Below are 13,666 nucleotides of genomic sequence, written 5' to 3' on the forward strand. Positions count from 1 at the left end.
AAGTCATGCGGAGGGAAAGCTAAAACAAGTCATACATGACTAGAAGTACTTCTCCTGAGCGTTGGATGAGAGTACAGATGTGGTGGATGTAGCCAGCTTCTCATTTACACAAGAGCCATTGGCAGTTCATTTGAAGTGCACGAGGAGTTATTGAATTGGTGTCTTTGCATGACACTACCAAGGGCAAGGATGTTTCCAACACAGTTAAATGTGTTGTAAATGAGCATGGAGGCTTTAACAAGCTCTCACCTGTTGCTACCGATGGTGCACCATCAATGCGAGGAAGACACACTGGATTCGCCAGGCTCCTCCAACAGAGCAGCATTGACTGTCCAATATTGCACTGCATCCTACATCAGGTGGGTAACGTTGCTGCTAGCTAACTATTAATATATGGTTATGAACGTGGGTTTTCTTTGTGAGAATTTTTATCATAGGCTAAATCCTATTTCATTTTGATCGTACAGGAGGCCCTCTGTGCCAAGACAATGAACTTCAGCCATGTCATGGATTTAGTTACCAAGGTTACCAATCTCATTCCAGGGGGGAACAAGTCTCTCCATCATAGAAAGTTTGTAGCCTTTCTGGATGAAGTTAGTTCTGCTTATGGGGATTTACAGATGCACACTGAGATCAGCTGGATGATTTTTGCGCTGCGCACTGCAATGCATCCAATGTGATACTATATGTGCTTACTGCAGTAAACTCAGGGATACAGATTTTCTCTGCGACATGGCCTTCCTGGCGGATATTACCTCGCATCTTAATCACCTTAATATGCAGTTGCAGGGAAGAGGCCAAACTGTGTCGGATCTCTATGCACACATGAACACATTTAAGTGTGAATTAGCCCTGTTCAAAGAAGACGTTTCATCCGACCAGCCAAATGTGGCACACTTTCCCGCCTGTGAAGAGATGCGCAAAGATGTCCCCGAATGTGAGAAGACATTTCTCAAGTACAGAGCAGACACAGAAACAGTGCAGCAGCAGTTCAAGGAACGCTTTCAAGATTGAGACTACGACCCGAGTCCCGCTCTCCACTCCTCAGGGATTTTGCACTCTCCATGGCAGCATGTTTGGGAGCACTTACATCTGCACAGCAGCTTCTCAACAATGAAGCACATCAAGTCCAAAGAGAAACAGGCTGACAGATGAAACTCTGGTCCAGCTCATGCAGACTGGCTGCACAGACATTGACATTCAGTCTATTGTACACCAGCAGGAGAGGCCACGAGTATCTCACGAAGAGAGAACTTTACGCTGACCCACCTGTGGGTGAGTTTCAATGGCTTCATCAGTGTATGAATGTGTGTGTGAATGGGTGAATGTGAGGCATACATTGCAGAAAAGCACTTTGAGTGGCAGGTAGACAAGAAAAGCGCTATATAAAATGCAGTCCACTTACCATTTTGAGCTAAACGGGTTTATTTGAAACATGTTATGGAATGGGAGGGCAGAGTAGAAATGCACTACGAACATGAACATTAGTTGTTGCACTTAGTGTTAATGTTAACTTTTGTATCGTTATTGAATGATGGTTTTTCAGACCCCATTGCACGGAAATAATGGTACATCACTCAGGAATGTGGACGTTTTGTTTCTGTGTTAAGCTCATTAAATATAAATGTTGGTATAATAAACTTTCATCACCGGTATATGCTTTATTCTTTTCATTAAATGAGTAGCTATAATTGGTTAATTAAGTGATGGGGTTACAGTATCCCACTGGTGCAAGTACACGGTCACAATCAGGCCCTCTGGTAGTGAGGACAACATTTTTGTGGCCCTCTCTAAGTTGCCCATCCCTGCTCTAGATGGGTGGGCTTTGTTATCGCTAACTTTAGGACAAGTTCCACCCGGAGTGGGGCCACGAATCACAAGCTGGGGGGGGGGGGACACCGTTACACTCACTAGCTAGTTAGCCTGTTGGTTCAGGATGGAAGCCGCGAGTATCGTTAACATGACTGAGGAGGGCATGTTTTGAATTTATTATCCACACCATTTTCTATATGAACCTTTAACTAGAAAAGTGCAGTTTTGGGGGAAAGTGCGTGGACTGGATGAAAGCTGAAATAATTTGCAAAACATTGCTGAAAAAAACTGAAATCTGAGCTGAACTAGCTGAAAAAGCTGAAATGCAGTGCATTGCTTTACTGAAAATCCAGCAAGCTAAAGTGTAGTACTGGCAGAGTTGGGAACAAAAGACAGTACCTAAAGAAGCTGGAAAAGCTGACCACTTAACTGCAGTCGCTGAAAAACTGAAATAGACTGCATTGTTGAAAAAAACTGGAAGCAGAAATAGAAAGAAAGATGAAGAAAGCCACTTTACTTTGTCATTGTACAGTTGCTCGGTTACAATGAAACAATGAAATGTGTTCTCTGCATTTAACTCATCCTATTATATAGAAGCAGTGGGCAGCTGCAGCAACCCAGGACCAACTCCAGTTCTTCTTTCTATTGCCTTGCTCAGGGGCACAAACAGGAGTTTTAACCCGAACATGGATGTCTTTTTGATGGTGGGAGGAAACCCACGCAGACATGGGCAGAACATGCAAACTCCACATAGAAAGGACCTGGGAAGGCCTGGGGTTTGAACCCAGGACCTTTTTGCTGTGGGGGAACAGTGCTAACCACTGGGCCACCGTGCTGCCCTATAAATATAATCGCCTACTGGCAGAACTGGAAGCTGAAGTGCATTCCCAAAATAAAAACTCTTTGGAACCTTAAGAGCAGAGAACTTAGATGTTTTTGCTTGAGCATGGAGCTGAATGGTATTTCCTGAAGAAGCTGAAAGCCTGAACAAGCATGTTCCGGTGTAAAACAGGATAAATACATGAATTAAAAAAACATGTAAGTTAAATTTCAAGCAGTTGATTCAAAAACTTATATATGACCTGAAATTCACTGGATGGGGATTAACTTTAAATTTAAGGTAAGGTGTTTTAAATTGGGTAAGTGCAACATGTAAGAAAAGAAACCAAAGAAATTGTTTTTTTTTTCAGTTGTATATTCCCGTTTTCAGAACAGTTGACCTCGACTGTAGATAATGGTGCAAATTATTGACATTAGTTGAGTGCCAGGTGAGAAGCTAAGGAGAAGGTAAGGAGAAGATAAGGTAAGAAGGTCAGGAAAACGTCAGGAAAAGGTAAGGGGAAGGTAAGGAGAAGGTAAGGTAAGGAGAAGGTCAGGAAAACGTCAGGAAAAGGTAAGGGGAAGGTAAGGAGAAGTTCAGGAGAAGGTAAGGGGAAGGTAAGGAGAAGGTAAGGTAAGGAGAATGTCAGGAGAAGGTAAGGGGAAGGTAAGGAGAAGGTCAGGAGAAGGTAAGGAGAATGTCAGGAGAAGGTAAGGGGAAGGTAAGGAGAAGGTCAGGAGAAGGTAAGGAGAATGTCAGGAGAAGGTAAGGGGAAGGTAAGGAGAAGGTAAGGAGAATGTCAGGAGAAGGTAAGGGGAAGGTAAGGAGAAGGTCAGGAGAAGGAAAGGAGAATGTCAGGAGAAGGTAAGGGGAAGGTAAAGAGAAGGTCAGGAGAAGGTAAGGAGAATGTCAGGAGAAGGTAAGGGGAAGGTAAAGAGAAGGTAAGGTAACGAGAAGGTCAGGAGAAGGTAACGAGAAGGTCAGGAGAAGGTAAGGAGAAGGTCAGAAGAAGGTAAGGTAAGGAGATGGTAAGGAGAATGTCAGGAGAAGGTAACGAGAATGTCAGGAGAAGGTCAGGAGAAGGTAAAGAGAAGGTAAGGTAAAGAGAATGTCAGGAGAAGGTAAGGAGAAGGTCAGGAGAAGGTAAGGGGAAGGTAAAGAGAAGGTCAGGAGAAGGTCAGGAGAAGGTAAGGGGAAGGTCAAGAGAAGGTCAGGAGAAGGTAAGGGGCAGGTAACGAGAAGGTCAGGAGAAGGTAAGGAGAAGGTCAGGAGAAGGTCAGGAGAAGGTCAGGAGAAGGTAAGGTAAGGAGATGGTAAGGAGAATGTCAGGAGAAGGTAACGAGAATGTCAGGAGAATGTCAGGAGAAGGTCAGGAGAAGGTAAAGAGAAGGTCAGGAGAAGGTAACGAGAAGGTCAGGAGAAGGTCAGGAGAAGGTCAAGAGAAGGTCAGGAGAATGTGAGGAGAAGGTAACGAGAAGGTCAGGAGAAGGTCAGGAGAAGGTAAAGAGAATGTCAGGAGAAGGTCAGGAGTAAAAATGGTTGGAGTGTTGGGTAAGGTGTAAACACAGGAGTCAAAATAGTTTCAGTGTTTGGTTGTAACCACTGGTCTCAATGCATTATCATGTATCACACACACACACACACACACACAATGTATTTCAAACACAATTGCACCTTTTCTATCTATCTATCTATGTCTGTCTGTCTGTCTGTCTGTCTGTCTGTCTGTCTGTCTGTCTCAGAGAGCATGACTGCACTGAGGGACTCCCCCCTCCCTCCCCCCCTGTGTGCATCACCATGGCAACGCGACAGTTAATTTTCAAACGGTGTGACAGATAATTTTTGAACATTTCTGTCAATGTATGTTCTATGGAGGCACAGCCTCCGAACAGATGCTGGTATCTCTAAAAGTACACACAGCTTAGAACCTCACACTGTGCCACAAGAAGCCACGAGAGGCCACGAGAGGCCACGAGAAGTGGGCCAACATGTTGGTGCAGCATGTGTCTGAACGAGTAAGAACTGAGGACATTACAGAGCTGTATAAATAATAATGTCGTTTCTGGGTTGTTTTTTTGGTACTGCAGTCTGTGGGGCGGTTGGATGGCGCTCCTGTCACCTTGAGGCTCATAGTTCAAACTGTGTAAGTCACGGTGCTTTGGTAATCACACGTCTGACAGAGCAAACATGTCACTACATTTTCAATTTAAACACGGTATGGAGTTGGTGAGACTTATAGGGGCTAAACTCTGGAAATGCTGCATAAAGCAGAACGGCTGACGTTTAGAGTAGGGGACGTCGTCAAAGACTGAGCATTCCACGCAATACACACCCATTATAAACTCAACAACTGAGAAAAACAGCATAAAACTGTAACTGTTATGATTCAATAACTGCTAAAGTTATCAAAAAAAGTCTGGACGAACGTTTAACAGTTCAAAGTCTCGTGACCCGTTCAGGTTAACTGGTGTCGGTAGCTGCGAGTATGCAGAGGTGGTTGGAGTTGAAAGTGGAGAGTGATTCAAGAGCATTAAAACATTCCCTCCATTTACTCCCATTATGCAAATCTGCTGAAAAAAAATCTGAATATTTTAGAAAAGTTACAAGATACTTGAATGTAAGTACAAATGTCCTTAAATGACGACCGGGATTTCCCTCCTACCTAAAACGACCATGGGCGGTCACAACGACCGCCGGTTTTTAAACTCTATATTCTGTCAAGATAAATACCCAACTGAGATATTAATGCACTGCATGTGTTAGTATGTCTGTTAGGAAACGACTGACACCAAAATTAACGTTTCAACAACTTTGATATTATTTTTAAATAACTTAAACTTCCGAGAGACATGGTCGAACTTGAATAGCAAAATGGAAAAAGTGAAAATATTACCTGCAAAACAAAACAGACAACACATGTTGCTAATCTAACCAACGCAACAAGGCCTTTAAAACGTGATATGTAAAAAAAAGAACTGAAAAGAAATATTGAAACAGTCCCACACAACGACCGGAACGCTAAAAACTACTAGAATGACCGTGGGCGGTCATTTTGACCGCCAATTCAATTGATAATTGGCGGCCTATTTCATTATTGAATAATGACTACACATTTTTTGTTTTGTTTTTTGCCTCAATAATTTCTTAGCGAATTAAAAATGTATTGGATCCAATTATTGATGAAGTTCAATCAGGTAGCATGAGAAAAAGACACATTTCCAGTAATATCAGGCTCATTTCAGATTTAATGAATTGCTCATTCTTATGTCCTGATCATAGTTTCCTCCTCTTTCTGAACTTCTATAGAGCCTCTGACACGGTACAACACAATTTCCTCTTTCGCTCCATGGAACAATTTGGATTTGGTGACTTTTCCTGTAAAGCAGTTAAGACAACGTACACCAATGGTACCAGCTCCATCAGAATGAGAAGTGCTACATCCCCGAGGCCTGGTTTAAAACGTGGCATCCATAAGGGTTGTCCAGCCTCCCCAAATTTAGTCATAATTTTCACACTACTTCTTACTGATCTTATTAAAAACTGGCACATTAATAAAAAGACTGTCCATTGCAGACGGAGATATTATAATTAGTCAACTTGCTGACGACACTACCTCATTTGTAAAGAATGTTAGTCAAATGCCTATTGCTGTAAAAGCAATAGAATCATTCTCTGCAGCATCTGGACTTTGTTTGAACTTGAACAAGTGTGAGCTTTTCTCCCATAAAGAATACGCTAGATCTCTAACATACCAGCTAAAGAAAAGGTTAGGTATTGGGGGATTACCTGACGAAGCAAGATGTTCTGAAAACTTTAGCTTGTTCATTGATAAAATGAGAAAAAAGCTCAACCAGTGGTTGCAAAGAGATTTATCTGTAAAAGGGCGAGTGTTTCTGACGAAGGCAGAAGGGTTATCCCGTCTCACATATGCAGCAGTCTCTTTGTCAATAAGCAGATATGTAATACATTTGATAAATTACTCTTCCGTTTTATATGGAAGAGCAGTAAGGTCAGTAGGGCACTCCAGATGTCCCTCTCCCCAGCAACTTAATGAGTCTTGTCCCTCCCTCGAGAGGGAGAGGGACGAGGCTGATTATGTAAACATTTAAATAAATAAATAGAAAATAAAATCTGTTACTATGAATACCTTCAACTGCGGTGGACTCAACGTTCTGGATTTTGCTACTCTTGAAAATAGCTTTAAAATGAATTGGATAAAGCAATTCCTAAACAACCCCACATCTACCTGGAACTTCATACCTAATTACATGTTCTCTAAGATGGGAGGCCTTGAATTTGTACTTTTGTGTGATTATAAGCTAGAGAAACTTCCCTTAAATCTATCTAATTCCACAGACAATTGCTTCTAGCATGGTATTTAATTTACAAACATCATTTCTCCCCCAATAATACTTTCCTTTGGAATAATCGGCACATTATGTTCAAAAATAGCTCCCTATTCTATCAAAACTGGTTGGACAATAATATAATTCTAGTAACCCAATTAATTAATTGTTAATGGACTGCTGTTGAACTATTGTGAATCCCTTAATACTTTTGGCATTCCTGTTACCCCAAAGGTCATGAATGCAATTCCTTCTGGAATTCTAATTCTCCTAAAAGGGGCAGAAAGGCCAGTTGCCAACAATGGCCCCTGCTCTAACGGCTCCACAACCGTTTTCTTGTTTTTCTCATCATGACTTAAAACTTCGCCAACATACTAGTTGCACGCGTCTTAATGAGCTGTGTGGCAAGCCACACGAGACTGGCTGACCTGTAGAGGTCAAATTGCCTCTAATAATGAGTGAGCACTTCATCAGCCAATCAGTGGCTGTCAAGAACTGTAAACCTATTGAAAACAGTGGTAGAGGGCGGGAGTTGTGTGACAACGGGGGGAAGAAGAACATGGCGACTAACTAGGGAAGCCGGGGAAAGTTTGATTGTGACGACGTAACCAAGAGGTTAGCGGCTGTGAAACGGCGTTGTGCGAGTCCGGGTAGGCCGTCTGCACACACGTGCGAGGTGAACGGCCCGTGCTGCAGTAGGAGCTGCATCATCAGCCAACCTGTTCAGCAAGTTTGGATGTTTCTCCCCCCCTTTGCGCCCACCTCCCCCCTGTGAGTATTCCCTGCCACTGGACTTCGTCCACTGTAGCACTGGGCTTAAGGAGGAAGCCGTCTTTAAAACAATGTTAACAAGTTTAAAAAGAACACGGAAAATACCATTGTTTAATACATGGCTGGTGTGCGTCTGGTCCGATCCCAAAGAGGAGCTACTTTAGCTGAAACTGCTGGCTATGATAGACAGGTGTCAGAGCACACAGTGCATCACAGCTTGCTGACTGCAGACTGGTCAGAGTCCCCATGATGACCCCTGTCCACCGCAGAAAGAGCCTACAATGGGCACGTGAGCATCAGAACTGGACCATGGAACAATGGAAGAAGGTGGCCTGGACTGATAAATCAAGTTTTCTTCTTCATCATGTGGACGGCTGGGTCCGTGTGCATCGTTTGCCTGGAGAAGAGATGGCACAGGGATGCACTAAGCCAGCAGCGGCAGTGTGATGCTCTGGGCAGTGTTCTGCTGGGAAACCTGGGGTCCTGGCACTCATGTGGATGTTACTTTGACAAGCACCACCTGTCTTAACATTGCTGCAGACCAGGTAAACCCCTTCATGACAACGGTATTCCCTGATGGCAGTGGCCTCTGTCAGTAAGATAATACACCTAGCCGTCCTGCAAAAATTGTTCAGGAATGGTTTGAGGAACATGACGAAGAGGTCAAGGTGAGTCTTTGGCCTCCAAATTCCCCAGATCTCAATCCTATGGAGCATCTGTGGGATGCGCTGAACAAACAAGTCCGATTCATGGAGGCCCCACGTCACAGCTTACAGGATTTAAAGGCTATCCTGCTAATGTCTTGGTGCCAGATACCTGAGGACACTTTCAGAGGTCTTGTGGAGTCCATGCCTCGATGGGTCAGAGCTGATTTGGCGGCACAAGTGGGACCTACACAATATTAGCCAGGTGGTTTTAATGTTTTGGCTGATATGTATGTATCGAATGCGAAAAGGGAAAACGTACGCTTTTCTACTGTCTTGGGCAGTGTAATCAAATGAAGATGTTTTGGGAAGCAGTAAGAGAGTGAATCCAGGACATATTATCCTTACAAATACTTCTAGACCCTAAGCTCTTCAACTAGGACGACATCCAGCTAATCATCACGTTAGAATGAGACAACAATTTTTTTTCTACCAACACAGGGATCGCTGGTTCGAATCCCCGTGTTACCTCCGGCTTGGTCGGGCATCCCTACAGACACAATTGGTTGTGTCTGCGGGTGGGCAACCGGATGTGGGTATGTGTCCTGGTCGCTAAACTAGCGCCTCCTCTGGTCAGTTGGGGTGCCTGTTCGGGGGGGGGGACTTGGGGGAATCGCGTGATCCTCCCACGCACTATGGCCCTCTGGTGAAACTCCTCAATGTCAGGTGAAAAGAAGCGGCTGGCGACTCCACATGTATGGGAGGAGGCATGTGGTAGTCTGCAGCCCTCCCCGGATCAGCAGAGGGGGTGGAGCAGAGACCGGGACGGCTCGGAAGAGTGGGGTAATTGGCCAAGTACAATTGGGGAGAAAAAGGGGGGGAAATACTGTTATTGGCCAAATGAGCTGTTGCTGTATTGTGGAAAAAGGTCGGTAGGGCAAGTATAGGCACATAGTAAATAGTATAGGCACATAGTAAATAGTATAGGTACATAGTAAATAGTATAGGTACATGTAAATAGTATAGGTACATAGTAAATAGTATAGGTATATGTAAATAGTATAGGTAAATAGTAAATAGTATAGGTACATGTAAATAGTATAGGTAAATAGTAAATAGTATAGGTAAATAGTAAATAGTATAGGTAAATAGTATAGGTAAATAGTAAATAATATAGGTAAATAGTAAATAGTATAGGTACATAGTAAATAGTATAGGTAAATAGTATAGGTAAATAGTAAATAATATAGGTAAATAGTAAATAGTATAGGTACATAGTAAATAGTATAGGTAAATAGTAAATAGTATAGGTAAATAGTAAATAATGTAGGTAAATAGTAAATAGTATAGGTACATGTAAATAGTATAGGTAAATAGTAAAGGTACATGTAAATAGTATAGGTAAATAGTAAATAGTATAGGTAAATAGTAAATAATGTAGGTAAATAGTAAATAGTATAGGTACATAGTAAATAGTATAGATACATAGTAAATAGTACATATAGGTACACAGTAAATAGTATAGGTACATAGGTAAATGGATTTCTGAATTATGTATGACTCTGCCCCAAGGAGAAACTACGCATGCTGTCGGGGGTACTCGGTGGGTCCATGTGGGATCCTTCATGTGATATCTAGAGGACAGACTTGGCCCATGCGACGGAAACACGTGGGGGGGAGGGGGGGTAAATGACCCTCTGCAACGTCCGAATCCGTCAAGAGTTTTTATTTTCAGCATTTGCACGTTCATTGAGATGTAGTGAAACTGCAGTGTATCACCCTGATACGAGCCTCAGTCATTTTGGTTTTGAGGTGGGGTGGGGTGTGGGGGTGGATTGTGTGTATGGGTGGAGGATGTTGTGGTTAAATTTTTGGTTGTTGCACTGGAGATTTTGTTCGTATGCCCTGTATTCTTGTGTGTATGAGTACTGATTTATATATATACAGAGTTGGTCAAATCAGTGAAGACATTGTTGGGGGAAACATAATATGGGTAGGTGTGTCCATTCCCCCCCCCTCATTTCCATATAAATACTGAGACCACTGGTTCAGAACGACGTGTACAAGTTGAGGGTCCGGTATTTCATGAGGCTTATGAAAAGCAGTTAGGTTTGCCCAACTCAAGCCCTCTGAATATGCACTGATATTTGTCAGTGGACAAGGCAGCCCACAGGGAAAAGGGCTGCCATTCACTCCTTCCCTCTCCCCCTCTTCGCCCCCTCTTCGCCCCCTCTCCCCTCCCCTCCCCCCGCTCCCCCTCCCCTACAACCCTGCGGCATTTGCTTTGAGGAGTCAAATTGGTTACAGATGCATATTGTGGCTAGACTTGATAGCCGAAACTTGAGAACAATGAGTAGAGTTTTCACACGAAGCAAGTGAGCAGGAGCAGGAGAGAAGGTGGAAGGTAGGAGTAGAGGGTAGGCTAACCCGTCATCCTCCAGCAGGGATGACGGGACGTAGACCAATGCGTCCTACGTGACGTCAGAATATGCACAGATGAAACGTCGTGTCCAGATCAACTGATCCAACTTCCTGTCATTACACTACCAGCCATGCGAAATCTTCATTACTATGAGACGAGCCAGCTGGAGACGGTGAACACACAACCCGGGTCCAGAGAGTGGGTTGTGTTGTGTTGTGTGCTAGACAACTGCTCCCCGTCAGAATAAAGTACGGAGTAACGGTCTGTGGAACCGGGGCAAGTCCACATCCTGCAGCCATATGAGGAGAATGTGGAAGTCTCAGCCAACATCAAAGAGCTTCACACCAGCGCTCAGTGCAACTTTATGGCCCTGCAGACTCCATTTGGATAATTGATGGATACAAACCAGGACATACTTTGGCCAAAATAAGATCCTGATTAAAAAAGAGCAGTGCCAGCACCCCCGTCTCCCATGAGCCCACGAGGCAGACGGCTTGTGGAGGACTGGCAGGACTCAGATGCGGATAGATCACATCATGGCACGGAAAGGCAGGGCTGCTGACTTGACTGATGAACATTTTGGTGGTAGTTCGGGTCCGGCAGGCTACACCAGTCCGCATGCAGGCCTACTCACTGACCCGTTTAACCGCGGAATGAAACGGTCTACATGTGACGTAGTACCCTGGACGGGAAACCCGCGATGACGAACTAAAACGGTAACACGCCAACACTGCCGACAACACCTTAACGTGGGACCCTCGAAAACCGTGCGCGCGTGCGTGCGCGCGCGCGGAGGCGTCATGGCTTTTTATTGCACCGCAGCACGAGAGCCGGGGCGAGCGGGGCAACAGATCTGAGTGTAAACCGGCAATGCCACATTATGGAGATAACCCATGTTCCCCAGTAACGCGGGGAAGCCCACTTCCTCTCCAACCTTCACCCAGACCACCACCGTCCCGCACTGCCGCCGACAAACCCTAACCCTAACCCTAACCCTAACCCGTGCGTTACGTAGTCTCCAGTTGGGTCGTTTTGTTTCTTGTTTCTTGTTTCTGTTTGTTTTAATCGTCACAAGGAAAGCGCAGTTATAAAAGCTGAGGTTTGTTAGAGAGACGCAGCCCGGGTGTCATGGTAGACCAGTACAGGATGCGGTACTGGATCAACAGGTCACTAGAACAGCGCAAAGACAACTTGAGAGATTACCGTGTGATTGGTACAAGTCCTACAAGTCGCCGACAAGCCAGAGCCAGGCTGTAGCGTCAGCTCCCAGTCCTGGCGCATCAAATGCAGACGAGGAGCGAGTTCATAAGCAGGACTTACCCTGAGAGAGTTAATAAGCAGGACTTGCCCTGAGCGAGTTCATAAGCAGGGCTTACCCTGAGCGAGTTCATAAGCAGGACTTACCCTGAGAGAGTTCATAAGCAAGACTTACCCTGAGCGAGTTCATAAGCGGGACTTACCCTGAGCGAGTTCATAAGCAGGACTTGCCCTGAGCGAGTTCATAAGCAGGACTTACCCTGAGAGAGTTCATAAGCAGGACTTACCCTGAGCGACGGTCACACCGATAAAGTTGACGACGAGAAGAAAAGTGGTTATTTCGTAACACACATACATCTTAGTGCAGTCCGAAAGTACATGGTGAAACAGAAGACTTGTATAACAGCACTCCTCTGACGAGCTCCATGAGACCCAGCCGATCTATCTCCTGCTATCTCCTGCTACCTCCTGCTACCTCCTGCTCCTCGGCGCTCCGCTCTACTGCTGCAGGCCGGGAACAGCGGCGCTGCAGATGGACACTGGACTCGTAACGGGCTGCACACATAGTAGGCGCGCACTGCGCATGCGCGGGGTGGAGAACGGGAGAGGAAAACATCGTTTTGAGTCACTCTTGCAGCCCGGTTAACGGTTTCCAAAGTCAACACAAATATTCCCGTGCTGAACATCAAAGCCTGTGTGTGAGAGACCAGACGCGTTGCGGAGCTGGAAGATCACGAACAAAACTGCCAACAAATACTTGCAGCGCTTACGAGCCCGGTCCCGGACAGCTCTAAAAACCGAGAAAGACAACTTCATTGTGCTGCCTTAAACCTGACCATTACACTGTACTCAAACCTGCAGCCTACTGTACAGGCCGGTTAGGATTTATTATAGTAGACCAACTTAAACCTGACCATTACACTGTACTCAAACCTGCAGCCTACTGTACAGGCCGGTTAGGATTAATTATAGTAGACTAACTTAAACCTGACCATTACACTGTACTCAAACCTGCAGCCTACTGTACAGGCCGGGTATGATTTATTATAGTAGACTAACTTAAACCTGACCATTACACTGTACTCAAACCTGCAGCCTACTGTACAGGCCGGTTAGGATTTATTATAGTAGAATAACTTAAACCTGACCATTACACTGTACTCAAACCTGCAGCCTACTGTACAGGCCGGTTAGGATTTATTATAGTAGACTAACTTAAACCTGACCATTACACTGGACTCAAACCTGCAGCCTACTGTACAGGCCGGTTAAGAGTTATTATAGTAGACTAACTTAAACCTGACCATTACACTGTACTCAAACCTGCAGCCTACTGTACAGGCCGGTTAGGATTTATTATAGTACTAACTCTTCACCGGTGAGGGCATTCTTGGGTTAACTACGAGGATATTTAAATCAAATCAAATTAATTTTATTTGTATAACCCAATATCACAGATTACAGATTTACACCCATTTATCATCGTGCTCAGGTGAATTACTGCTGCTAGTTGCTGGGCAGTAAATACATGCATGAGAATCCTGGCAACACTTTACAATAAGGTACACAACATGTTGAGTAGTTACCAGGGAAC

The 13,666-nt window shown here is 44.5% G+C and overlaps 1 protein-coding gene across 1 annotated transcript in view; it reads right to left on the minus strand.

Annotated features, from left to right (window-relative positions):
• The window catches only part of reck (reversion-inducing-cysteine-rich protein with kazal motifs), a 92,400-nt gene extending 79,843 nt beyond the window's left edge, over positions 1 to 12,557 (minus strand). The window contains exon 1 of the mRNA XM_056299188.1: positions 12,360 to 12,557. Within this exon, the coding sequence (XP_056155163.1) occupies positions 12,360 to 12,429 (70 nt within the window). The 5' untranslated portion in view covers positions 12,430 to 12,557. The remainder of the gene's footprint in view (positions 1 to 12,359) is intronic.
• Between the last annotated feature and the right edge of the window lie 1,109 nt (positions 12,558 to 13,666).

Source organism: Lampris incognitus, chromosome 19, assembly GCF_029633865.1.
Source record: "Lampris incognitus isolate fLamInc1 chromosome 19, fLamInc1.hap2, whole genome shotgun sequence".
Taxonomy (NCBI): Eukaryota; Metazoa; Chordata; class Actinopteri; order Lampriformes; family Lampridae; genus Lampris; species Lampris incognitus.